The sequence below is a fragment of the Branchiostoma lanceolatum genome, chromosome 11 (assembly GCF_035083965.1).
Source record: "Branchiostoma lanceolatum isolate klBraLanc5 chromosome 11, klBraLanc5.hap2, whole genome shotgun sequence".
Lineage (NCBI taxonomy): Eukaryota > Metazoa > Chordata > Leptocardii > Amphioxiformes > Branchiostomatidae > Branchiostoma > Branchiostoma lanceolatum.
The window spans coordinates 1,810,117-1,836,159 of NC_089732.1; the positions used below are offsets into that span (position 1 = coordinate 1,810,117).

The 26,043-nt window shown below is 42.5% G+C and overlaps 3 protein-coding genes across 4 annotated transcripts; 1 reads left to right on the top strand and 2 right to left on the bottom strand.

Annotated features, from left to right (window-relative positions):
- Positions 1-1,437: 1,437 nt before the first annotated feature.
- LOC136445418 (membralin-like) lies at positions 1,438-16,044 on the bottom strand. 2 transcript variants are annotated; one of them, XM_066443422.1, is made up of 12 exons: positions 15,933-16,044; positions 12,884-13,050; positions 12,414-12,632; positions 11,731-11,866; positions 9,263-9,373; positions 8,299-8,421; positions 7,061-7,161; positions 6,398-6,455; positions 6,032-6,115; positions 5,465-5,597; positions 4,052-4,151; positions 1,438-3,750 (listed from the first exon to the last, which is right to left on the bottom strand). In XM_066443422.1, exons 2-12 carry the CDS (start codon positions 13,037-13,039, stop codon positions 2,899-2,901), a joined length of 2,073 nt encoding a protein of 690 aa, XP_066299519.1. In that variant the 5' UTR covers positions 13,040-13,050; positions 15,933-16,044; the 3' UTR covers positions 1,438-2,898. The 2 variants fall into 2 exon arrangements, with proteins under 2 accessions (XP_066299519.1, XP_066299518.1); XM_066443421.1 differs by having other exon boundaries at positions 7,061-7,182.
- A 134-nt stretch (positions 16,045-16,178) lies between these two features.
- Positions 16,179-23,270, top strand: LOC136445419 (BRISC and BRCA1-A complex member 1-like). The gene is made up of 9 exons (XM_066443423.1): positions 16,179-16,287; positions 16,637-16,957; positions 17,598-17,726; positions 18,251-18,430; positions 18,742-18,826; positions 19,262-19,286; positions 19,817-19,943; positions 20,357-20,443; positions 22,325-23,270. Exons 2-9 carry the CDS (start codon positions 16,805-16,807, stop codon positions 22,499-22,501), a joined length of 963 nt encoding a protein of 320 aa, XP_066299520.1. The 5' UTR covers positions 16,179-16,287; positions 16,637-16,804; the 3' UTR covers positions 22,502-23,270.
- Positions 23,271-24,353: 1,083 nt separating this feature from the next.
- LOC136445252 (C-type lectin domain family 19 member A-like) lies at positions 24,354-25,721 on the bottom strand. The gene is made up of 2 exons (XM_066443153.1): positions 25,337-25,721; positions 24,354-24,635 (listed from the first exon to the last, which is right to left on the bottom strand). Exons 1-2 carry the CDS (start codon positions 25,602-25,604, stop codon positions 24,625-24,627), a joined length of 279 nt encoding a protein of 92 aa, XP_066299250.1. The 5' UTR covers positions 25,605-25,721; the 3' UTR covers positions 24,354-24,624.
- Positions 25,722-26,043: the final 322 nt, after the last annotated feature.

The window sequence follows — 26,043 nt, forward strand, 5'->3', positions numbered from 1 at the left end:
CAACTCTACCACTTCTTCTCGACCATAAAAGCGAAAATAAAACCACCGCAAAATTTTCAATACTTACAGTATATAGAAGGAAACACAGCAGCACATCTTCACATATCTTGACTCCATTATTTAAAGGCCAGAAATACATAACATGTCACAACTTATACAAGATTTACATAATTTAACCTCTTCTGCAGATTCTTTAGCACATCTGGAAATCATTCCCAAATGTTTATAGTATCCGTGTAACTTTATTTTACAGATTCAACACAATATTTTGTGACATTCCAATGTTAATTAAATAGCATTTGGCCCGACATATTTCTATTGAGGACACAACCACAACTTTAGCTTCACTGTGCCTTTCTGGATAGAAATGGATTTTCATCTTTACAAAATACTGTATATTTTACCTTATCAGGCTCCTGTGTACTGGAAGGGTAGTTTTTTGGCATTCCTGTAAAATATTACTACTATGGCTGTGAAAAAGCAATACTCCCCACTGTTTCTAACTAACGTGAACTTGCTCCGTAATATTAGAAAGCCGACTGTGCTCCTAACAAGTTGTTTGCACTCATTAGGCTACGACATATTCAGTATAAGCTGGTTCATAATTTGAAGTGTGCATGCGCAGTGTGATGCATTGTGGGTAATATGCAAATGATGAAGGCCCCTGAGACATAAACAAAACAAGTCTTGACAGGTCCTTAATACGTTGATGAAGGTTAGACATCCAGGTAGTAAGATACGCCAAAAACAATTACTCAAGCAACTGGATAAAGTTTTGAAACAGTCAGACGTTTCAGACAGCATCCGCTGAACGTTTATGTTGTGTGACTGACGAAAGACAGTGGATGCTGTCTGAAACGTCTGACTGTTTCAAAACTTTATCCAGTTGCTTGAGTAATTATTTTTGGCGTAAGTCTTGACAGGTTTCAAGTAAGGTCTAATAGTAACTGTTTACAAGTTAGAGGCCTTCACCTTTGACCTCACTCATGAGCAGTTCAACCTATGAACCAGCTTATAGGTTTACTCAGATACATGTGTTATGTTCATAGATGATCATTTCTCTAGACGTGCCCAACAAGAAGAGTGATTCTGCAAAACACATTAACCTCCTCCCTGCTGCCTAACCCCGTAACCAGTACAAATTTGATGCCAAACGGCTACCTTAGTGGGCTAAAGGTTAACTTAAGTTCAATTGTGTACATCAGAGGTTTTGGATCAGCGTCTTGAAAAGTAGATATTACAACATTTACTTACATTTGTCATTGATTCACAGGCCTTAAAATCAGGCAACACCAACTCATTTCCTTGGTTCTTCTGACAGTTTAAAGTAAAAATGTACTCTCCAAGCAGAGGAGTGGGTCCGGCTGTTTTTGACGTGTTTTTAGGCGTTTTTGTCAGGCTTTCTACTTTGTCATTTTTTGGGGGGGTCTCACCAACCCACAGAAACGCCTAAAAACACGTCAAAAACCATCTGGACTCACTCCTCTGCTTGGAGAGTAGTAAAAATTTATCAAGAGGTCAAGACGAAAACGCAAGGCTGGGAGGAAAACCTGAATCTGACTATATTCACAACCTGAAACTGTGTGTATCCATGTAAAGGACTTTCCCCCCAGACTCCGTTTTCATGCTGATCTTCCAGTTCAGAATTTTTTTTTTGCAATCTAAGAACTGAGAAATAGAATTGGTGCAGCCTAAGAAGATAACCTACACATTTCTGTACACAAGTTACATTATACATGTAAATGTACAGGACTGACTTATTAATTACATGGCTCCGCGCTATAAAAGCTACCGATCTTGAGGCCTCATCAGAAGAAACGGTATTCCACTTCTTTATTCCTCAAGATCCCCCAAATTTTCCCTCAAGACATTTACCGGAATTTCTTTCCTGTTAATCTCTCCCCTCACCTCTTTTTTGGCCAGGCCTCAGTTTTAGTTTTATTCTGTACATTCTACTACAAGATCTAACAAAAAAAAATGAACAGCAAGTTTCTGGCTAAATTCTGTGTCTTCTTGTACTGTCTTAAGAAACTCAGCTGTGGTGTGCACCATGGTTTTCTTTGACGTCATCAAAATAGTACAACCTCATTAGTTCTGTCACAGGTGAAAGGTCACCAACCTCATTCCACAGGTTATTGGTGCAGGGGTCATGTCAAAGGTCAATGACATCACATGACCCCAAATGTCAAAGGTCATGTCAAATGTCAATCACATGACCTCTTTCCTTGCAGCACAGTGTAGAAACACTAAGACATTTAATAACCCTTCATTACCAAATGCTACGCCATCTCCTAGCCTATCTAGATCTAGTGAAGACATTGATGTCTATTGCAACTTGTTTCAGGTTCAAGGAGGTCAGTTGAGTTAGTGATGGAGTCTGGTTGATGGACAGATTATTGTTCTTATCACTTACTATAGCCATAACATGTAGTATAAGTGAGAGCAGGACTTAAGCGCGTTTGTGTGCATGGAGTGGGCATGAAGAGATAGGTTAAGAACAGCTAATCCCAATTATGGGAACCGGAAAGTTCAATCCATATGGCCTAACATTCATCACCAACCATGGCTCAAAATGCACATCTCCAACCTGGAATTTTCAGAAGACAGCTTTAGCTACTTTGCAGGCTAGATCAGGAAGCATCTTTTAACAGTGCAGCAGTATACAAAAGCTACATGTATTACAAAGCTATGCAAGACGATATCAAAGACTTTTATCTGTCTGAGACGGCTATAGTAAGCAAGGAGGGGATAGCAGCTTGGATATTACCGTATTCGCAGAAAATTGTTCCAAATTTCAGCCCAAAATTTCTGACAGCTTGCAGTATTGTAGGTAAAAGTGAAGAAGTATTTTAAGCCCTCCTAACCCAACAAACCTCCCCAGTCTGGATGGCACCTGCCTTAATCTACCTCGCTGTGGCCAGATACCCGTCCGCCCCCCTCCCCACCCCCAAAGAACGATATAGACTCGCTGACGTCGGATGCCCCCGCTATTCTAGGGCCGACGTTCTCTACAGCACTGCTGTTTGCCTCCAGTCCTTTAACGCCCGCTCTCGGACTCTCAGTCTCGCTTCTCTGTTTGTTTGAGTCCTGGTTAGAAGACTTTTCAGCCATGCGCGGGGAGTCTACCCCATTTTCCGACTGTCCGCCATTACTTTCTCTCCCCGCAGTGGACAATACAGGTCCCTCGTGGGCGTTTGTTGTTCCCACCCCGCCATGGCTACTGCTCGTCTCCGTGACGACAGTCTCTGCGGCAACGGTCTCCGTGACGACCGTCTCTGCGGCAACGTTCCCTCCTCCTCCTTCTCTGTCTGACTCCAGGGGAATGGACGAAACTTCTCTGCTGCCCGAGGGGACTCTCCGATGCGCGCGGGGCGGGGGGAGGTCATCCTCCGACAAAAGGTCCATCTCCACAAGCGTGTCCAACACCTCCGTGATGTTGCTGGTGTCGTTGCCATGGCTACCGTCGATGTCCTCCCACTCCTCGTCGTCCTCTCCCCCGGAGACGTTCTCTGTTGCCGTGGCGACCCCTCCGGCGGGAGCGTTGTCGGGCGTCGCCCCGGCCGCGGCGCCGGGTGGCTGGTTGTTGGGCTGTGATGCGTTGGGGTTCTGTCCGCCGGTGTTGTTGTTGTTTATGTTGACGGCGTTGTTGACGTTGATGGCGTTGTGGTTGTTGAGCAGCATGGTGTGGATGCGCGCCTGCTGCAGGATCACCGGCAGCTCGTAGTGGTGGAAGAAGTAGATCATGGAGTGCTGGGAGAATGTAGTAAAATATTAGATTTATCAATCGTAATTGAAGGAATAGAAGCAGTATATCATACAGCTAGGGGAAAGAAAGGGACAAAAATGTGTCAATGAATTAGTTTCTGTTAATATCTTACACTAGCTGTAGAAGATTAGTACACCAAGTGTTGGGGGAAAACATACAGCAAAGGGAATTAACAAATTAGAGTCACAGGCAGAAAAAGTACTACTTAGTATGTCAATAAATGGCAATTTACTTAATTAGTCAGTTAGCCCTCACTTTCAGTGTCTTATCGGGAGAGACCCTCACCTGAATGAACAGCCATGAAGTGACGAGGGCCAGGCCGCTGTACTGGCCGTTGAAGCGATAATGGTACGCGTAGAAGGCAAAATGGTACAGGTAGAAGAACCTGCAATAATGAATCAAAAACAACAAAATCTTTTTAAGTACAACACACCGGAAATAAGTTATTGTAAATGTAGAAATGTTAGCGATGGATTTATGTTCATGGTATTCGCGGTGAACTCTTCATCGCAAACTTAAAACCACCGCAAAAGATGTTCCATTGTGTGACTGTAGTGCTACTACTGTTTCAAACGCGAACTTAAAACCACCTTCAACACTCGATTTTCTCCCTATCTCGAAATCAATGTACACAAACACATATACCCTGACACACACACACACACATACCCTGACACACACACACACACACACATATATATACACACACACACACGCACACGCACACGCACACACACGCACGCACGCACGCACACACACACACACACACACACACACACACACACACACACACACACACACACCCCTGTACCTTAGCCAGTGCCGTTTGCTGATGTTGGTGTGACAGCAGATGGCATCATACTGATCAGCCACCCACACCATCAGGATGATGGCATAACCACACACGCACATGTACACACACATGTACACACACATGTACACACACATGTACACACACACACACACACACACACACACACGCACACACACACACACACACACACACACACGCCCCTGTACCTTAGCCAGTGCCGTTTGCTGATGTTGGTGTGACAGCAGATGGCGTCATACTGATCAGCCACCCACACCATCAGGATGATGGCATAACCACACACGCACATGTACACACACATGTACACACACATGTACACACACACACACACACACACACACACACACACGCACACACACACACACACACGCCCCTGTACCTTAGCCAGTGCCGTTTGCTGATGTTGGTGTGACAGCAGATGGCGTCATACTGATCAGCCACCCACACCATCAGGATGATGTCATAACCACACACACACATGTACACACACATGTACACACACATGTACACACACACACACACACACACTCACACACGTACACACACCCTGTACCTGAGCCAGTGCCGTTTGCTGATGTTGGTGTGGCAGCAGATGGCGTCGTACTGATCAGCCACCCACACCATCAGGATGATGTCTCACACACACACACACACACACACGTGCATGCACACACACACACACGTCCCTGTACCTGAGCCAGTGCCGTTTGCTGATGTTGGTGTGACAGCAGATGGCGTCATACTGATCAGCCACCCACACCATCAGGATGATGTCATAACCACACACACACATGTACACACACATGTACACACACATGTACACACACACACACACACACACTCACACACGTACACACACCCTGTACCTGAGCCAGTGCCGTTTGCTGATGTTAGTGTGGCAGCAGATGGCATCATACTGATCAGCCACCCACACCATCAGGATGATGTAGAACGCTGTCGTTGTGTCGTTGAAGAACTCAGACATGATCGCTTCCATTCCTGGCAAAACGTCACAAAACAAGGCGATCAGAATGGTTGTGATGAAGAACTCTATCATGATGGCTATCATCATGAAGTTAAGAGTAGGATACAATATTTTTCATCAATGCAAATTTCTCTAAATGTATGGGGTTCAACTTTCTTTTTTTGCTTCTGGACCAACCCATCAAACAGATTACATTTCCGTGGCCTTACCGAAAAGAGGGAGAGTGACAGTGAGAAAAGCGGTGGAAAAGTGGTGTTGATATCCGTTACTATGGTTACACATCACCATGGTAACAGAGTTGTAAACAACAACATTAGTGCAGCCTTACCAACGAGAGCCAGAATGACGGTGAGCAGAGGGGCTGCTGGGAAGGCGATGGTCAGTGCATCACCATGGTAACACATCACCATGGTAACAGTACTAAATAACAAAGTTTGTGCTTCCTTACCAACGAGAGCGAGGATGACGGTGAGCAGAGGGGCTGCTGGGAAGGCGATGGTCACATTCATCTCCAGCATCTGCAGCAGGTCCACTGGGAGAGGAGGAAACGTTAGTCCTGTTGTCATGGCAACACTGCCATGGTTACAGTACAATGTTCTTTTGTCATGGTAACACAGAAATATCATATCCTGATAGTCATGTGAAAATGTCCTTTGGATTATTTGATCATGGTTTCACAAATTGTCATGGTAACACTGCACTTTCTAGCTCACATACACTGTCAGTTAACAAAATTACTCATTCTTGTAACTGTAACTGTTCCTAAGTGTACAAACACTCATACACCCAATGTACGCTGTTATGTCTGACTCACCGATGAAGACAAAGATCTGGTGGTGGGAGTATCTCAGCAGCATGGACACAGAAATTGTCTGAAAGGAAATATAAGTTAGAGCAGCTTTCCTTGAGATAGGACAGTGTGGAAATATAGAAGTTAAAAACTGCCAATGGCTAAAGGGAATAATAAATAAGGTCAAACTAATCTAGTGTCTTGGTTCTCAAACTCAGCGAGTGAATATAGTCAGAATCACTGTCAGATACAAGTTGTTCTCCCAGTCATCTCTTTTCATCTTTTCTCAGGCTGAATTTCTGCCTTAAATCTTAGAATGTCTGATAACCAAGAAAATACACTGTTGTGGAAGGGCATTACATGTACAAGTACTCCCCTTCTACTACAAAATAAATGAAGTTACAGTACACATGTCAATCAAAGTTTTGCTTACAGAAAGCTATCCAACAATGTATTTTGTGCATGTTTCATAATCCAATCAAGCTTTGGGTTACTTCATGCTCTACTCCATAGTAATTTTAAAATATTACATTATGAGGATGTGGCCAACTTTGCTCACTGATGCATAACAGGGCTGAGTGGAGAAGAAGAACCCATTGTTCCCTATGTTGACATCGCGAGATGTCCCCGTACAAGGTTCAAGGCCAATTGTATTTAAGAAAATGACAGAACAATCCTGGTACTTACAAACATGAACATGACGAAGGCGGCAGCGATGTAGGACGTGCGCGCCATCCACATGCTGACGAAGCGGTAGTGTTCGCCGGACACCACGTTACGCAGGTAACCTGCATGGAAGAAATAAAGCCCTGCAACATTCAGTTGACAAGCCTGTCAAGGACACAACGCATCTGCAGCCGAAACTTCAGCATTTCTTTGTACACATTTGTGCCTTGCATACAAAACTTCAGCATTTCTTTGTACACATTTGTGTCTTGCATATACAAAACTTCAGCATTTCTTTGTAAACATTTGTGTCTTGCATACAAAAGTTCAGCATTCCTTTGTAAACATTTGTGTCTTGCATACAAAACTTCATCATCATTTCTTTGTAAACGTTTGAGCCTTAAATAGGGGTATTGGACACCCGTAAAACCAGTTACAGGGCCGGAAAACACTGAAAATGGGCCAAATTCAACACGTTCAATCCGGTGTATAACAACGTAAAAATGCTTTGAATCTTATACCAGTAGTTGTAGCCTGCATGGAAGAAATAAAGCCCTGCAACATTCAGTTAACAAGCCTGTCGAGGACACAAAGCATCTGCAGCCGAAACTTCAGCATTTCTGTGTAAAAGTTTGTTATTCAAAGTCAAGCAGGCTGTCTCACTCTTTGTTTGGAATCTTCTTGGCGTTAAATCTCATTTGACAAAATTTTCAACTCCTGCAAAATTTTTTCATATCCTTTTCTCTGGCTCACCAAAATAGTCTCCTGTCCTTTCATTAGACTTTCACCTTGAGCTGAAAGACAATCTTGTCGTCTTTTAAAACTTTCGAGCCTTACAATTTCATCAATTTCATGTCATGAAGTTCATATTTTTTGGAGAGAAATTTCTGTTATTCGGAGGAATGGGTCTAGGGTCTAACCATGCTCTGGACAAATCTCAAAACCATTTATTATTGCTTTTATAACCTAATACAATACTTCTATCAAACATGTTTCTTACCATAAGCATTGTGTCTTTCATCATTTGAAAGCTTTCTGTTAAACATGATACTTCGCTTATAGCATACTATATTGCATCCGAAGAAACCAAACCAAATTTCAGATCAAAAGTCCAGGCATGAAATAATATTCCTACATTTCATTTAACTATTTTGTAAAAAATACAATTTTCTGGCTTTGCCAAACCTAGCAGCAAACTACATATGTAAAAACTGCACTTCAGTTCCCAACTGTTCCAGCAGGGGGCATTGTTGACCTACCTTTGTTGTCCTCGTGCTCTGCCAGACCCTTGATGCTGGACATAAGGATGTCGTCATAGCCCAGAAACTCTTCCAGAAGGAACCGGCTAAAGGAGTCTCCGAAACACTCGTCCTTCGTAGGGTCTGGAAAAAACACAGATCGTCCTTTAGAAGGTACATTTAGCCTATGGTCCTGTGTAATGTATTTAATTAAGGCTCAAACGTCAAACCCCTGCATGTTAAACTTAAAGAATCCAACTGACTTATGGAAAAGAGTTGTACGGGGATGTAAAAGTAGGGATGAACTTTGACAAAACTCTTTTAAGGACAATCCATTTTCTCGTGTTGAAAAGAAGCCATAAAAGTCATCTTTGTAAGTAAAAGAGAAGAATATTACTGCTAAAATACACGGACATGCACACAGACAGAGAAGCCAACAACTGCACACTAGGGTTCTAGCCAGCACCCGCCATTCCATCATTCAACAGAATTTTGTTAAATATGATAGAAACATTTTTAGACCATTCTGTCAACCTTTACGGGCAAAAATTCAAGAGTAAAGATGTTAAAATGTCCAAATTTGAATAAATTGATAGAAGTTTTTACAAGGTGACAGAAAAAAGAAGACTCTCTTTGTTGGATCTTTCTGTCAATGGGAATTGGGATGATGAAAAAAATTTCAAGCTAGCTAGAACCCTTTAGTGGAGTATCAAACCAGTGCAGTGAGTTACCCAGTGTAACCACCATGATCAGGATTAAGGGCTATGGTGACATATCAAGGGCAATGCTGAGGGGATTAAAGGCTTTCGTAATGGATTAAGGGCAAGGGTGACAAATTAAGGGTTATCCTGTGGGATTAAAGCTTATGTTAACGGATTAATGGCAAGGGTTTAGCTAGAACCCGTCAGTGGAGTATCGAACCAGTGCATTACTTACCCAGCGTAACCACCATGATGGGGATGTATGAAACCAGTGCATTACTTACCCAGCGTAACCACCATGATGGGGATGTTGAGTCTCTGTCTGGTCTGAGGAGACAGCCGGAGGAACCCGTACTCCAGCGAATACTCCACGATGTACTCGTCACTAGGCCACACTGGGGGAGGGAAAAGTGAAACAACCTTAAACAAAGGCAGCAGGGTTCGAAATTCGTTTTTTGTGCATCTAATTTCAGAGTAAATTTCAGAACGAATTTTGGGTACACAGCATATTGGATTAAAAAAAAGAAAGCATAATGTGAGTAAAACCTCACTGCTTCTCTGTAAAATGTTACTGCTTAGAAAACTACCTCCAGAAACGTAAAAACTGCCTTATTGGGCTAGACTGAGTGTGCAGAGCTTGAAGTTCATATTTGGAAAAAGGCTAAAAATCAAGGTGCACAGGAAAAACGTTTGGGTGCACATGTCAACATGCAATTAAGTCAAGTAGAATGTCAGCAAAACATAATTACAAAACTTAATACCTCTCTTTACAACTTGAATCTGAAATCCTTCAGCTATATTAAAACTGTTCTAATTAATGTAGCTGATGCTTAGAAAAATGTCAATGTTGAATGTCAATAATATGCAGTAATCTATTACACAAAATTTTATGAACCTACTTTAAAATCTAGGTGCACTGGTGCACCCCCAGTCAAAAATTAGGTGCACAGCTAAAATTTTGGATGCGCAAAAGTGCACATGCACCCAGTATTTCAGGCTCTTGTGTGATATTGCACTCCCCTAGCAATTATTGTTGGAACTGCAGCTTTTAATATCTTAAGGCCCCCTCTCATTGGGCTACGGTACTGTGGCGGTAACGTGCGGTAGCGTGGAAATGGCTACCGCCGCAGTGCCGTGCACAGACCTTGACGTACCGTCCTAGTGACGTCCCAGTGCCGTACCAGTGCCGGTCCACACCGCCGGCGTGCCGGTTGAAATGGCGATTTTTTTCAAAATTTGAAAAAAAACGCAAGTGGCAAAGTGCCGCGTGCTCGCCGGGAGCTTGCCGGGAGCTCACCGCGCGCGCTATTGTGTGAACGTGACATGTCAGTTTCAAGGTTATTTCGTATATTCTATAACATATTACCTTTGTTGCACCAAGTGTCATAAGTGAAAATCCTTTTATCACTTGAAATCAAGTTTTGATGCATTTTTTAATAATTTTGCATTGTATTTTGATCCATTGACGACGATTTCTGATTAATTGAAAGCACTACCATCAAACTGCACTGGGTCCATTTCCCTAGCTATTGATCTGTTTAAGAGTTTGGTTAAACCTAATTTACTGCATTGTAGTGAGGTTGAGGATTGTAGCTGTAGATCCTCTGATATTTTTATTCGGATTTTGCTTAATCCCACTGAAAATTAGATCGCTCCATTGTACATTTACTCCAGTACGGTTGATAGACTAGTCGCTCAGGAAAGGAATCAGACCACTCGTCTACATGCACTCGCCCCGCTCTTGTGCCATTCAAGAAATACAGTGATTATCTGAACTTGATATACCAGTCAGGCACTGTATCGCAAATTTTACTCAATGTTTCGCCGTAAGGGGTGAATTAGAAGAATTCCTATTTATCGTTGATAAATAAAACATAGCTGATTAGATACTCTCGCTAAGATTAAATAATTTACCTACTAACAGGATTCATTCGAAGAAGAAAATAACTGGGCTACTCACGTTTAGGACATACCATGTAGACATGTTTGGCTTAGCCCCGCAGACCAACCGTTTTGGATATACATTTAAAGAAAGTGTGAAACTCACGTTTGTCCCTGGCTGGAGGGAACCACTTTCGTAAACTCCACATATATTATAAAATCAAAAATCACTTTGGTAGGGAAGACTATATAACATCAAATCATAATAAACCAATAAGCATAACTACATGTTGTCTAGAAGTTGAAAAGGATCGACACCTCAACACACCAGGCACTCACAGATTGTCATGAAAATATTGAAGATAAATTTCAATCTGTGATGGCCATGGCCTGTCCCACTTATGGCAAAGAGAGAGATGCGCTGTTACAAAGTATTACTACTAAGACAAACTTCACCCTATCTGGTACACAGAACGATATTTCCCATGTATTGTTGTCATGTCCAACTCCTATACCACCTACATAGGTCAATTTCATTATACTTCATCCTAAAAGCGAGGGAAAAAATAATCCATACATGGCTTTATTGTCATTCATACACTGTTATCGGTATTGTTTTGTACCTATAACTGAAGGATAGGTTAGCCTTGCAGTGTTGTTGATTTAGTGCCATATATTGTACCATATACGGTTGTCGAACAATAAAGTTCATTCAATAACTTGCTCATCTGGGCTTCAAACGCAAATGCGCCGCACGTCAGTGAGAGTGCAAAGAAAAAATGGTGAAAGAAACGCGACGGTGCCGTAAAAATCTGCCTTGGCAGTGCCGCCGCAGTGCCGTAGCCCAGTGAGAGGGGGCCTTTATCCCTACCTGCTTCCTTGAACATGTCGAACTCGGAGACCGTCTCCCGGACCTTCTGGAAGCCCTTCTGCGGCACGGGGCTGTCGTCTCCCCGCAGAAACTCCACCGCACCGATCGACAGGTTCTCAAAGTTCTCATTCAGACCCTGGAATTATGAAGAAAATAAGAAGAATTCAATAAATCAGTCAATCGATTCATCAGGCAATCCATCAATCAATCCATGGGCATCAATGCTGATGAATCATGGCCATAGACATCTCTCTTCAGGGTGTTCTATTTTCAACACAGGACCTCCAGTTGGCTCTAGTGACCCTAGCACCTTCTTCTGAGTGCTTCCAGGTTGGGTTTGCAAGAGTTGACTTACTGTCATTTTGTGGTCTCCGTTAAAAGTCAGTGTCTTGCTTTGTTTGTCTGCTTCTACTAGTTCTAGTATGTATCTTGCAATTGACAGAAATGATGACACCATGCTATAAGAGAAGGCATGCTTTTTAAAGTGAAACCTACCTGTATATGCTTCATTTTCATAAATATAACTACAACTTAATAAGCCAGGCTTAGAACGTGATTGCCTTGCAATTTCTTGGGTGCAGAGTAATTCTGGAAATCTAAACAGACCAAAGTTAAATAGATACATAAAACTATAATATTGCTTTACATATGAAACAAAAAAACAAACAAACAGCTCTGCTGACCTGTATGGTGGCATTGGGGAAGGGAACCTCCAGTCCAGGGATTCCCGACTCCGACTCATAGTCGTACAGGAACAGCGGCGGGCGGGTCGAGTTTCTCTGGATCTCGACGCGAAGGATCCCGTCCCGCGGCCATTCCTTCTGCACATGGTCCAGGCAGGTGATGGGGGTACGCGAGAAGGCGATGTGTATGTACACCAGGATGAACAGCACAACCAGGGCCTGCAGAAAAAAAATGATTGACAAAAAATGACAAAATCTTACAACTAGGTAGTCAAAACTGCCCAAAAAGACCACTCATAGGGCTGGACAATCACTGATGATTCTTGATCTTGATCGGGTACTGGGCAACACCCCTCCAAATAGCATTGCAGAACTAGAGAGAAAGGCAGTTTTGTTGAAAATAAAAGGTATTCTATCAAACAAGAAAACTGCAGAGGAAGCACAAACATGCATCACATTGTAACATGTACCTTTAGCAGCACGAGGAACTCGAAGACCCTCCTGACGGGTTTGGGGAAGGCCCGTGCGTAGGTGATGGCGACCTTGAAGAACAGGGCGTGGAACAGGCGGTCGCGCACGTTCCCCAGGTGGTTCTGGTTGTTGTTGATGTTCCGTTCCTGGTTCATCCTGGCACTGCCTGGAGAAAACACACAACCAGGCTATTAGCTAATAAGGTGTCAGGGCATCTATTGGATGACCTACACTACCAGGCTTAGAAAACAAATAGCACGTTCCCCAGGTGGTTCTGGTTGTTGTTGATGTTTCGTTCCTGGTTCATCCTGACACTGCCTGGAGAAAACACACGACCAGGCTATTAGCTAGTAAGGTGTCAGGGCGTCTTTCGGATTCCCTACACTACCAGGCTATGTGGATTGCCTATTGTCCCTATCTCCATAGCCGACTCTCTTAGCATACTACTCACTCTACTTGGCACGGGCCAATTTTTTCCTTTTTTCCAGCAATCCACGTAGCCTGGTTGAAACTAGCCCTCTTGTAATCACATACACATGTACATGAGTTCCCCACAAAACACAAACTGCGACTGTTGTTTTTTCCTCATAGTCATACGTACCAGACACTGAGATAGCATTTCTATTAATTGACATGTAAAGCTACGGGGTAAATATAAGACATTCACCATCATCGTTCAGTGAAAAATGAAATGAGAACGACATAAGGCAAAATTACATTCACATTTCATTATCAATATTATGAATCCACAAAAAATCCATCTTATAAATTTTACATGCACAGCACATCCCAAATGGGAGCCACTGTAATATAATTTTTATCCAGCGCCATTTCGAGAAACAAGGAGATGACTCGTTTTGCGTCCTTTGAAAATGAAGAAATCGGGATACATAAATCGGATGTTGTTGCGTTTCATAGCTTCATAATTTCACATGCCGCATGCGCATGTGTGAAACTTAGAAAATTTAGTGTCAAATCTAATTAACCACGCAAAACAGCAGGCATATGGCGGTCAAAAGGACCGTCTTCTTTTAAGAATATCAGCGTTCATGGCACACAAACGCAAGTCTACGAAAACCACGCCTTCCGCACTGGTATTCCAGTGCTGAATCAACGGACGAATCGGCCTCAGCACTGGTTTTCCAGTGCTGACGAAAGTTCAGCACTGGTTTTCCAGTGCTGAAGAAAGTTCAGCACTCGTTTTCCAGTGCTGAAGAAAGTTCAGCACTCGTTTTCCAGTGCTGAATCGCTGTATTCCAGTGCTGAGTATCTTTCAGCACTCGTTTTCCAGTGCTGAAACTTTTCTCAGCACTCGTTTTCCAGTGCTGAATGGAGTTCGGCACTCGGTTACCAGTGCTGAATGGAGTTCGGCACTCGGTTACCAGTGCTGAATACGCGACAGAGCGGCGGTACCAGGTCACGGGTCATGTCAAAGGTGATTCAGCACTGGTTACCCAGTGCTGAAACCGCCGTCAGCACTGGAACCGAGTGCTGATGTACAAAAACCACGCCTTCAGCACTGGATTTACCAGTGCTCGGGGACAATTCAGCACTGGAAAACGAGTGCTGAAAAATCCCCAGCACTGGAAAACGAGTGCTGAAAAAAACTCAGCACTGGAAAACGAGTGCTAAAAAAAACTCAGCACTAGAAAACGAGTGCTGAAGTGTTTTCAGCACTGGAACGGTTTTTTTTACCAGTGCTGAGAGAAGAATAGTCGTAAGAAGTGCCGCATGGTCGCTTGAACTTACGTACTTTGTGATTCATTTAGAATAAACAATGACCAACTTTATTCCGACACAATTTTGTCATTTTGTTCATTGTGTAATTGTATAATAGATATAGGTATGAGGGATGTGTTACAAATAAAGAACTTTATTTCTTTCTTTCTGGTCTGACATGCGTTCACCAGTTTATTTATGATTTTGTACACGATGCGTTGTGTAGACATAGTTGTATTCACCGGTTTATTCGTAATTTTGAACACGATGTCTGTACATAGGTCCGTTTACCAGTTTATTAGTACCGTAGTATTATGCGAATATAAGTCTGACTACGTTTAGTTAGTTACTTCAGGGAGGTTTCTTTTGTAACCTTGGTTAATACGCAGTCTAATGCGTTTTCAGATATGCGTACAATAGCCTTAGTTGGTATTTTGCTAACAACTTGTACTACTGTAAAGCTCATGATATTCATATGTAAGTAGTTTCAATCAAGTATTTTTTTTCGTAAAATGACTAGTAACAATGCGTGTAATTCTGTTTAAGGCTTGTTTCCATGCGTTCTGTTTAAGGCTTGTTTCCATGCGTTCTGCATCTGTTTAAGGCTTGTTTTGTTGCCATATTTAACGTGCACGGTAATCATGCCAAATAAAGTGTTTTGAAAATAGTATTGGTTCGTTTGCTAATCAGTATCTTGAAATTCAACATTTTGAAATTCAATAGGGGAGTAAAATTTGTAATTTCAGGTAGGCAAATGAGTTCCCGGGTGTCTGGTAACTTGTCCGCAAACAATGGTATCTTCCAATGACGTTGCAGTTACCCTTTAACCTCTGGCCCACCCGGAAAATATTACTCAAAAGTCGGTCGCGTCGATGATTTATGGTCAGAGCAGCGTCAGAGCACTTTACCCCGGTAATATAGAAATTGAAATCTGTCATAGATATACGCTATGGATAAATTTCAGTGAATAGTCCGGAAAAATACTACGTTTTAAAATCGCAAGTAAGTCACCGCCGTAGCGTATCTCAGCACTAGTTTTCCAGTGCGAAATATATTTGTCAGCACTCGGTTTCCAGTGCCGAAGCTTGTCTCAGCACTCGGTTTCCAGTGCTGACGTCGAGTTCTCCAGTGCTGAACTCCACTCAGCACTGGTTTTCCAGTGCGGAACTAAACTCAGCACTGGTTTTCCAGTGCTGAACTTAACTCAGCACTGGTTTTCCAGTGCTGAACTAAACTCAGCACTGGTTTTCCAGTGCTGAAGCCACTTTCAGCACTGGAACCGAGTGCTGAAAAAGGAGAGCGTGGTTTTCGTAGTTTTGCCACACAAACCTTTCTTCCCGCTTGTATGCTGACTTCTTCCGTCGTTGTTGTTGCAGTTGCCTCGCGGATTTCTTAATTTTTTTTAGGCAAAACAAGGATGGCCCTCGTAGATCGATTGCCAAAATCCCGCGTCGATTCCGGACTTTGGACGCATCAAAACCCCCTCAGAGCGGGTCTATATCGTCTGTTATGTTCCCGAGTCCATGTTTGGGGGGAACTGGAGCGACCACGAGGTTTGAAAGGTCCAAAATGAGACAAAAATTGAGAGAAACGTCCTAGTCCACTTTTCTCTCGCTACGTTCCACCATCGGCAGCCATATTGGTGACGTATTTGGGGGACGGACGAAAGTATTACGCAATATAGGTTAGAAGATTTTTTGGACTTGAACATTCGTTATATTGGAACGTCTCTTTTTGGGAATATATAAAAATATATTGTATAAACTATATCGTTAAAATAACTTGAAATATCATTTTATGTCGTTTAGTTGCTTTAAGTTGATAGAAAATATCTCATTCTTTAGTCAAAGTGAACCCCCTTTGATAATAGACTATTCTATCTCGTTCCCAGAACTAATAATCCAAATAAATGACGCATGAAAAAATAACTTGCCATAGTAAACCCCTAGTTGATAATCATTTTATATGAAAAAATGATACGATACTTATGACGCATCTATCTGGAGGTAATTAGTAAATATGCTTGTAAACAGGAAACAGTCTCGTCCTCAGAGCAGCGTGTGATGACCCGGAAGCAAAACCTGCAGAAAAACTTGGCGCGAGCGGACAGAACGAACGGATGAAACGTCTTTGTCTTTCTTTGCCGTATTTGACCACAAATTCTACAAACCAGTGACTTCTAAGTTAAGGAAAGTGAAAGTATGAGTTCTACAGCGAGCACAGCAGAAGAAGAAGAGGTTATCCCAGACAGCACGGTCAGTGAAAGTGCACAAAGTGAAAGTGAAGAGATCCTCTCCACCCAGGAGGAGGAGAAGGAGGAGGATGCAGAGAAGAAAGACCCCCCGCGAGATGAGGTACATCTCATTTAGTGTGTATGCGTTTACTACTAATAATAATAATATCAGGTGTATTTGCAGCCAGTGCCACAGGCAGGTACCCAATGTGTAGGGTAATGAGGCTGTTTAACGTGTTCGAGGCACCTCCTCGAGCACGGGACCCCCGTTTTACGTCCCTCCCGGAAGACGATTTCGTGGAAAGCTTCGTGAGGCTACAGCAATCCGGACGTCCTTGGTTGGTCCCCCATCCAAGCACTGTCCGGACCGCGCATTGCTTAACTTCCGAGATCGAGGGATCGGGTGTATCCAACACGCCACGCGGCCGTAGCATCTCCGAGCAGATGTTTGCGGAAGCCAAATCATATAAAATCGGCGCCAGAATTTATGCTTTTAGCGTAAAGTGAACTTTACTCTCACTCTCACTCACTCACTCACTCACTCACTCACTCACTCACTCACTCACTCACTCACTCACACTTACTCAATCGATCACTCACTCACTCACTCTCTGTCACTCACTCGCTCACTCAGTCACTCACTCACCATCACTCACTCACTCTGTCACTCACCCACTCTCAATTATTTATTCACTCACTCACTCACTCACTCACTCACTCACTCATTCACTTGTTCACTCCCTCCCTCCTGTTCCCTACAGGCCCCCCATGGTGAGAGTGAAGAGATGAACTCCCTAGCCAGCACAGTGTCAAGTTCGCAGGACTCTCAGGACAGCTCTGACGGAACCATCCATGCACTGCTGCCCAAGGTCAACTGTCCAGAGAAGATCGTAAGCACTGTTCTCTTGCTGATTTCGTATAACAGCCGAGTAAAGAACAGTGATGTAGGACATTGATGAGTGACGTAAGGCTTTGAGGTACATGTAAATTAGTAAAGAAAATCATTGAGTGGTACATACCGTACATCACTAGTCTTCCTGGACTTCTTATTACTTACGACTAATCTCTTATCCATTCATTCATTCACTCACTCTGCCCCATTCATCCATTCTTTCATTCTTTTCATATAGATCTACTCATAATGGTATTACAGGACCCACCCAGGTGTAGGAATGGGTACCTGACTTTGGTTGGGGAGGTAAAAATGCGGTGGAAGGAGAGGAATGGGCTCTGCTTTTCAATACCGTGCACTAGACCCATGGCCAAGTGGATAACAACCCACTGTCCCTACAGCCTAAAAAAAGCCTATGGGACCATTTTTTTACTTTAAATGTTTGTGTTGTAATATGCAAATCCATACAAGCATGCAGCAGTTGTCGGATTAACTTGGGAAATGAATTTTCTTCCTCAATAGGTGGTCTGCCTGGACATGAGTAAAGAGATGTCGTCGCGACACGTCAGCTCCAGAGACGGGTCTCGGTTCTCCCCACTCTCGCTCGCCAAACGGGTCATCGAGATTTTTGTCAAGACGAAGAGCAGGATGGACAGAAGACACCAGTTTGCCCTGCTGATCTTACATGATGCTCCAACACTGGTGAGTATGGACTCTTTGTATGTATCTGCACACATGTACACCATCTTAAAAGCTGGTGGCAGGACAAAGAACTTGTCATGTCTAACACATGTAACATAGCAGTAACTATTAGCTGCAGTTGCTTGCTGTCATTGCATGCTACTGGAAAAGGCTGGCAGTCCTAGGCCTTATGATAGTATGTTGTTCTTATTAATTGTGAGACCAAGCTGTTACTAGCCCCTCCCCCCATGTGCAATATAGCTTTGATGGTGATAGAAGAACTTAATTGACAGTACGTTGATGATGAATTCTGTTGATTTTGTATTCTGAAGGTGACAGACTTCACCCATGACCCTGACGTGTTCTGTGAGGACCTGAGAGCTCAGGAAGAAACAATGGAATGTCAAACAACCTTCAGTATCCTTGAACTTAAATTTTTATGTTGAAGCCACATACACTGGCTTCTTTCTTGTTTTACAGATACATGTGTAGGAGTAAGAGTATGGCAGCCAGACATACATGTAATGTAATTTAATGTAATGTTTAATGTAATGTAATGTTGTTGTGTTGTGGTTAGCTACAACTCTTTAGCAAAGATCACCGGTGTTTACAGGGTATCAAATACCAACAAACAAAGAAACAAGCAAACAGTGCTGAGATCAGAAGCTAGTATGCTAGCATATCATTATAATTAGTTTAGCAGTCTTGACTGCATTTGAGTCTGAACTACTAGAACTAAGATGAGATGAGTCTGTAAGAGGTGATCAGTAAATACAGTATAAAGATCACTTATCATAAGTCTAGATATCCTTGTTTAATTTCTTTTAATTTTTCACCTTGACCTTTTCTCATACGTTGCACAACTACTTCAAGAAATGTGAGTACTTTCATTTCTGGCTTCAGTAACCAAATGGTAGAAAGTCTTGTTACTAACAGCTCTATAAAGTGATATGTACACTAGGCACTGGCAATACAACTATACTGAATTTGAAATAAACTTGTCCACCAAGTATTATCTCAGCTTTTCCACCTACAAGTTATAAGTTTGTGTTAAATGTTGATGACCAGCCCTTGAAAACTCATTTGAATGATTGCGAAACGCTGATAAAAGAAGAATGATAAAATTTATGCCTAATATGATACTGCAAATATTCAGAAAGTGGCGTTCCAAATTACAATCTTTAGCACTACATTTTATTCAGCAGCCAATCCAGGTACAAATGGCATACGTTAATGAAGATTAGACATCCACGTAGCAAGATACACAAGATATCAGTTACTCAACCAACTGGATAGATTTGAAAACAGACGTTTCAGATAATATTCCTGACTGATGAAATACAAGGTATGCTGTCTGAACTGTTATGTTGTGCAAATAGCATAGTTTTGTGTTTTTCTGTCATGTAGAGTCCAGCTGGCTCCCCTGCCTGAGATAGAAGAGGTTGAGATTATCCCCCCTCCCTACGTGGTGCGAGTTCTGCTGATGTATGGAAGATCCCACTGTGTGCCTGCTGCACCGGAGGACAGCCAACAGGTGATTCAGGGGGAAGGTTGGATTAGTCCTCTTTCATAATCTGGGTAGACAATTATAGCAATGATGGCCTTGTGGTTAGGGTGTTGACTTAGACCCCCCCCCCTCAGGAGTATGACAAAGAACATAAACTTGTGACAAACTTGTGACAGAAGTAACAGGACATTGTGACACCAGTAAAATAGATAACGGAAAGTATACATCAAGGAAACATGTTTTACATAAAAACATATTTTAGAGTTTGAATAATTCTACAGTTCTTCCAAGGCTTTTACTCTCCCTTATGATTAGGAACATGGGCCAACTTTGGACATGGAATCAACACATGACATACGATGCATTTAAGAGTCTGTTATTTGTAAACAATGTCTTCAGCATGCTTGTACATGTATGTTTTTCTCCCCTGTTTGTCCCAGATGCTGGGTGAGCTGCTCCAGTCCCCCCACCTGTTCCTGGATGCGCTGTACGTCCATGAGCCCCCAGCAGAGGACAACCACAGCATAGTCAGTTTGTAACACTCTTCTTTTGTGTGGTTGGAAAATGGGTTGTACAGTCACATGGTTAGGCAGCAACGATAAGACGTTAAAACGCTTAGAAAGCTGCACAACTCTTATTGTTTTTTTACACTGTACGTCCATGAGCCCCCAGCAGAGGACAACCACAGCATAGTCAGTTTGTAACAACTCCTCTTTTGTGTGGTTGTAAACATTGGTTGTATGTAGTCACATGGTTAGGCAGGAGAGGTGAGACGTTAAAACATTTAGAAAGCTGCTCAACTCTTATGTTTTTTTACGCTGTACGTCCACAAGCCCCCAGCAGAGGACAACCACAGCATAGTCAGTTTGTAACACTCTTCTTTTATATGGTTGTAAAATGGGTTGTACAGTCACATTAGGCAGCAAGGATAAGACGTTAATACGCTTAGAAAGCTGCTCAACTCTTATGTTTTTTTACGCTGTACGTCCACGAGCCCCCAGCAGAGGACAACCACAGCATAGTCAGTTTGTAACACTCTTCTTTTATATGGTTGTAAAATGGGTTGTACAGTCACATTAGGCAGCAAGGATAAGACGTTAATACGCTTAGAAAGCTGCTCAACTCTTATGTTTTTTTACTCTGTACGTCCACGAGCCCCCAGCAGAGAACAACCACAGCATAGTCAGTTTGTAACACTCTTCGTTTGTGTGGTTGTAAAATGGGTTGTACAGTCACATGGTTAGGCAGCAAGGATAAGACGTTAATACGCTTAGAAAGCTGCTCAACTCTTATGTTTTTTTACGCTGTACGTCCACGAGCCCCCAGCAGAGAACAACCACAGCATAGTCAGTTTGTAACACTCTTCGTTTGTATGGTTGTAAAATGGGTTGTACAGTCACATGGTTAGGCAGCAAGGCTAAGACGTTAAAACGTTGCACAACTGCTTTTTTTACGCTGTACGTCCACGAGCCCCCAGCAGAGGACAACCACAGCATAGTCAGTTTGTTACACTCTTCTTTTATATGGTTGTAAAATGGGTTGTACAGTCACATGGTTAGGCAGCAGGGATAAGACGTTAAAATGTTTAGAAAGCTGCTCAACTCTTATGTTTTTTACACTGTATGTCCACGAGATTCCAGCAGAGGACAACCACAGCATAGTCAGTTTGTAACACTCTTCTTTTATATGGTTGTAAAATGGGTTGTACAGTCACATGGTTAGGCAGCAAGGATAAGACGTTAAAACTGCTATGTTTTTTTTTACTCTGTACGTCCACAAGCCTCCAGCAGAACTGTTTCTCCAACTTTTGTTCTGTATGTTTTGACTGTTTGAATACTTTTACTCACTTTTTGTGTAATTTTGTTTTGCGCAGTTTGTGTCATAGTCCATAGAGACTGACTGACAGTAGTAGTAGTAGTTAAGGGGGTTGAACTGATCTTGAGTTTTTGTAGGAAAGTTGCCATGCTTAAGTTGCCGGTTGTACAAAATTTTGTATTGCTATATAATGCAGGGCTTGACTTTTTTTCTGCATACTTGCACAAGTGCAGGCATCATTCTAGACTACCAGAAATAGATAAATTTTACCTGCACCACTTATTCTGTTTTTAGAAACGATTTTTGAAAGATAATCTTGGCACCATCTTAGGTTCGTTCTACATTAGAATTGGGAATCTGACTGTGACCTGTGTAGACCAATTTTGGAACAAATACCTGGTACATTGACCAGTGCAGGTTAGATGCAGGTTAACATCAGAAAGCTCTGATTTTACATTCACTAACCTGCACATGCAGATGGCATTTTGAGCCATGTGATTTTTTTTAAATGTGTGATGTAATATTTTTCATCAGAATGTGTTGAATTGTTCTTATCTTGTTGATATCTCACACTTTACTTCACTTTTTCACAGGAGATCTTCAATGCGATCTGCGATCTGGACCGAAAATGCCTGTCCTATGTGTATGAGGTGGCCACGAATGTCACCATGTTCCACAACCACATGGCCAAACTGCTGGCGCACCCTCTTCAGAGACCTACACAGTCAGATACGTACTACAAGTTACAGAGCAGCGAGGATGTTTCTTAAGATGATATGAGTGCTCCTTGCAGATGCAATTTGTGACCTTAGACATCCAGCAAGTGTTTCATAAGAAAGGGGACATTATGGGCTACAATGTGACACTCTCACGACAAGATGATGATGATGATTTTTTTTTTTAAATCTAAATCTCCGTACATTTATGATAGGCAGGTTTTGCCATGCCTTTGCTTGCATCAAGTAAGGCAGATTTAACTGTACAAAGTTGCTACCATGGCCCAACTGTTGGTCCATCCACGAAAAGACTCTCAAAGGCTGATACAGACTACAAGTTACCGAGCAGCGAGGATGTTTCTCTTTAAGATTATTTGACTAGCAGCTAATGACTGCTACAGACTCTCAAGCAAGTATATCATAAGGAAGAACACATCATGGTCTTTGATTCTTTTCTTAATTTAACTCTCCAAACATTTTTTGGTTTTGTAAGTTTTGCCTGTCCAAAGTTTCTACCACGGCCAAACTGTTGGTACACCCTCATCAGAAACCAAAATGTTGGAAATTACAGTTTAACTTTTAAACTTCTACCAACACAGATGAACTTTCAAGTGAAGACTAACATTTGTTGCCAAGAATGCAGCAGATGTGACTAAGGAAGTGTACATAACTAAAAGAAGACATTAGGGGTTCCTATGTAATATTTATTTCAAAGTCCAATAATCTAACAGTTTGATAACTTATGGTCTACCTTGTTGTTTGAATCATTCCTCCATTGTCTGTATTCTACATGTGTTTGTGAAATATAAGTCATGAATGGGAATGCAAGGCTACAAAATGTTCATTACAATGTATCTCGTGCCATTGGCTATATTGGGCATTTCACTGAATACAATCTATAATCTTACAAGAAACACAGGGTTTAGATGGCAGGGCCAGTATGGGAGGTAACGTACCGAGCAGATCGGGCCTGCTAGGGTGCTCCGGATAGACTGACTCTAAAACTTACTTTCATCTATGTCAACAACATCAGTCAGCCTTGGGTCAACACTGACCGGATTCTAAGGACTCGTTTACAACTTTGAACAGGATAGGACTGGTGTTATCCCAAAACGACCTCAGATACTAGTATCTGCACCTTAGCTCCCCCCAACGATAACGGAAATTTATGAGACTTCTGTAGCTATCACTGAATGTCTTGAAGTTGAGTGACATTGTCCTGCAGTTCGCTTGCTTAGTGTTAAGATAAATACGATTATATATGTATATTAAAAGTACTCTGTGACAACTGAACCTTAGCTTACAGTATATGACTTGTTCTGAAGACAACTGTTACTAGTAGATTACCCCCCCCCCCAAAAAAAGTGACGTTAAAGGTCGCGAAATATTCAAAATACACGATAACATGTGTCACTTGTTTCCAAAGTAGCACGTGCCTTGGCGTGTGGATTTGATTCCGTGTTTAACGTTACATCCGCTAGTTTTCACCATTTCGCTAAAGTAAACGACATGCAATTGTCAGAATGTGCCTGATTGCGATCATAAGAGTCTTCTTTTTTTCAATTTTCTAAAGCGGTAATTCCAGTAAGACATCAATTCACAAACATACACAATACACACTAATGCATATCTCTATGGTCAACGTAGTCATATCATCTCTGAATTCCGGGCAGTTTCTGTTTTACAGGTGCTCATTAGGTACAATTGAAAACACTTTAATTCACTACCAGCCTACATTAAGCAAGTTCCAAGCCTGAATACATTTAAGTCAGTATGTAAGTTGTTTTTTATTTTCCATGTATGTATATGTAAAACTGGGCCCTATCGAAAACCAGTGTATTGGCACTGAATAGGCTACCCAGGTGTTTCAAAATAAACAAACAAACAAACAAACAAACAAACAATAAAGTGTTCTAGTGGAGCCAGTCGTGTACAAGGCGGTCATCAGGGGTGTTACGCAGGGTGTTCACTAAAGCCATTTTCCATTGACCGAGACAAACAAAATTGGCAAAATTACTAAACAACTAATAACTCTTTCAAGTTGTGTGTCTTTCAATGAATATATGTTTTTCTTGGTATTGTCTACCTTGAGCTTTTAAATGTCGCTTGCCAGACTTGGCACTTTACACGATACTGAAAGATGGAGAGCGGCCCTGCAATGATGAATGGTCCGTCCCCTAGGCAGGTCCTAAGAAAAAGGAGACGAAAAAAACATGAAATATGGGATGTTATAGACTAGTTGCATAATAACGGGATCAATGGTTTCATGTGCGCAGTGAAATGACAACAGCTCTCTGTGTTGCATTTGATTGCTAGTTGTATTCTCCAAGCACTTCCTGTCGGAGGGTTAGAATTGCCCGCGATTTTTAACGTATCCCTCCTTTTATATCTGCCACCAAAGCGCGGCAATCGTTTGAAAATTGGTATCGGGGCGGGAGGGAGACGTTAAAAATATCGCGATCACTTCTAGCCCCCAGCCGAAACCCCTGCTTGGGGAAAATGCTAGTTATCTCCATGAAAAATGGAGATATTGTTTTGGCTGTCTGTATTTCCGGACATTCGTAGTCGGCATAACTCAAGAACCTCTGGATGGATTATGATCGATATTTGGTATGTGGGTTGGTGGTGGGAAGACGAAGGCCAAGGCTGATTTTTGGCCCCCTGGTATGTGACCTTGTTACTGCAGCAGAACTTTTTAAACATCTTTTGACCTGGACGTGCTATGGTCTTGATTTTTTTTGTGGCAGATAGCTTGTGATGTAAGAAAAACGGTGTGTAGGTTTGGACCCCCTAGCAGCTTGCTCTGGAACTGCAGGGGCATTTTTGTCAAAATCTTCCGAGGAGAACAACTGAACAAAGGAACGACGGATTCCCATGATATTTTTGTACCTGAAACGACTTGGCATATGAAGGGCATGTGGTGGTGGCAGGGCGCGTCGTTCCAGCTTTCGACGTTGAGCTGGTAATGAACGCAATCTTCGGCGCTCTCGTGGTCATCCGGTTGGCCGCCACCCCAAGCACTGAAGTTGCCCAGTGGAGCGCCATCCACCCACTCGAAGGTTCCTTCTTCGCGTCGGTCGTGCAGGCCGATCCAGAAGTAGGTATCGGGGTCAATCAAGGAGACGATGAAGGTGTTGGTCTCAGCGTCTCGGGGCATGGCGAGGGTGCCGCCTTCTTGACGGCAGATCGCGGCCGCTTCGCTGAAGTTCTTTTGTATGTTGAAAACCCTGTAGCAAGTTCCGCGCCACTTGCTGTATCCTTCGGGGCAAACAGCTGTACAAGAAAAATGGCATCAAAGGGGTATTCAACCATAGTAGCATGTGTAATCTGTATCTTTAGAGACTATTTTTCTGAATCCAATGAAATAATTGTATTGGAAATGTGACATTGATTTTGCATTTCCTTACAAATCACCAATATTCTGAATATTCTGATAACACCCCGAGTACCTTCCAGATAAGAACCTCCAGTTGGCCCAAAAGACACAAAGCCAGCACTGTCTTCTTGAGACCTACTAGGCCCAGCATTATGTGACACATGGCCAGCTGGCCCCATGGGCCCCCTTTCTCCTTGGGCCCCAGGATGGTCGTCAGACA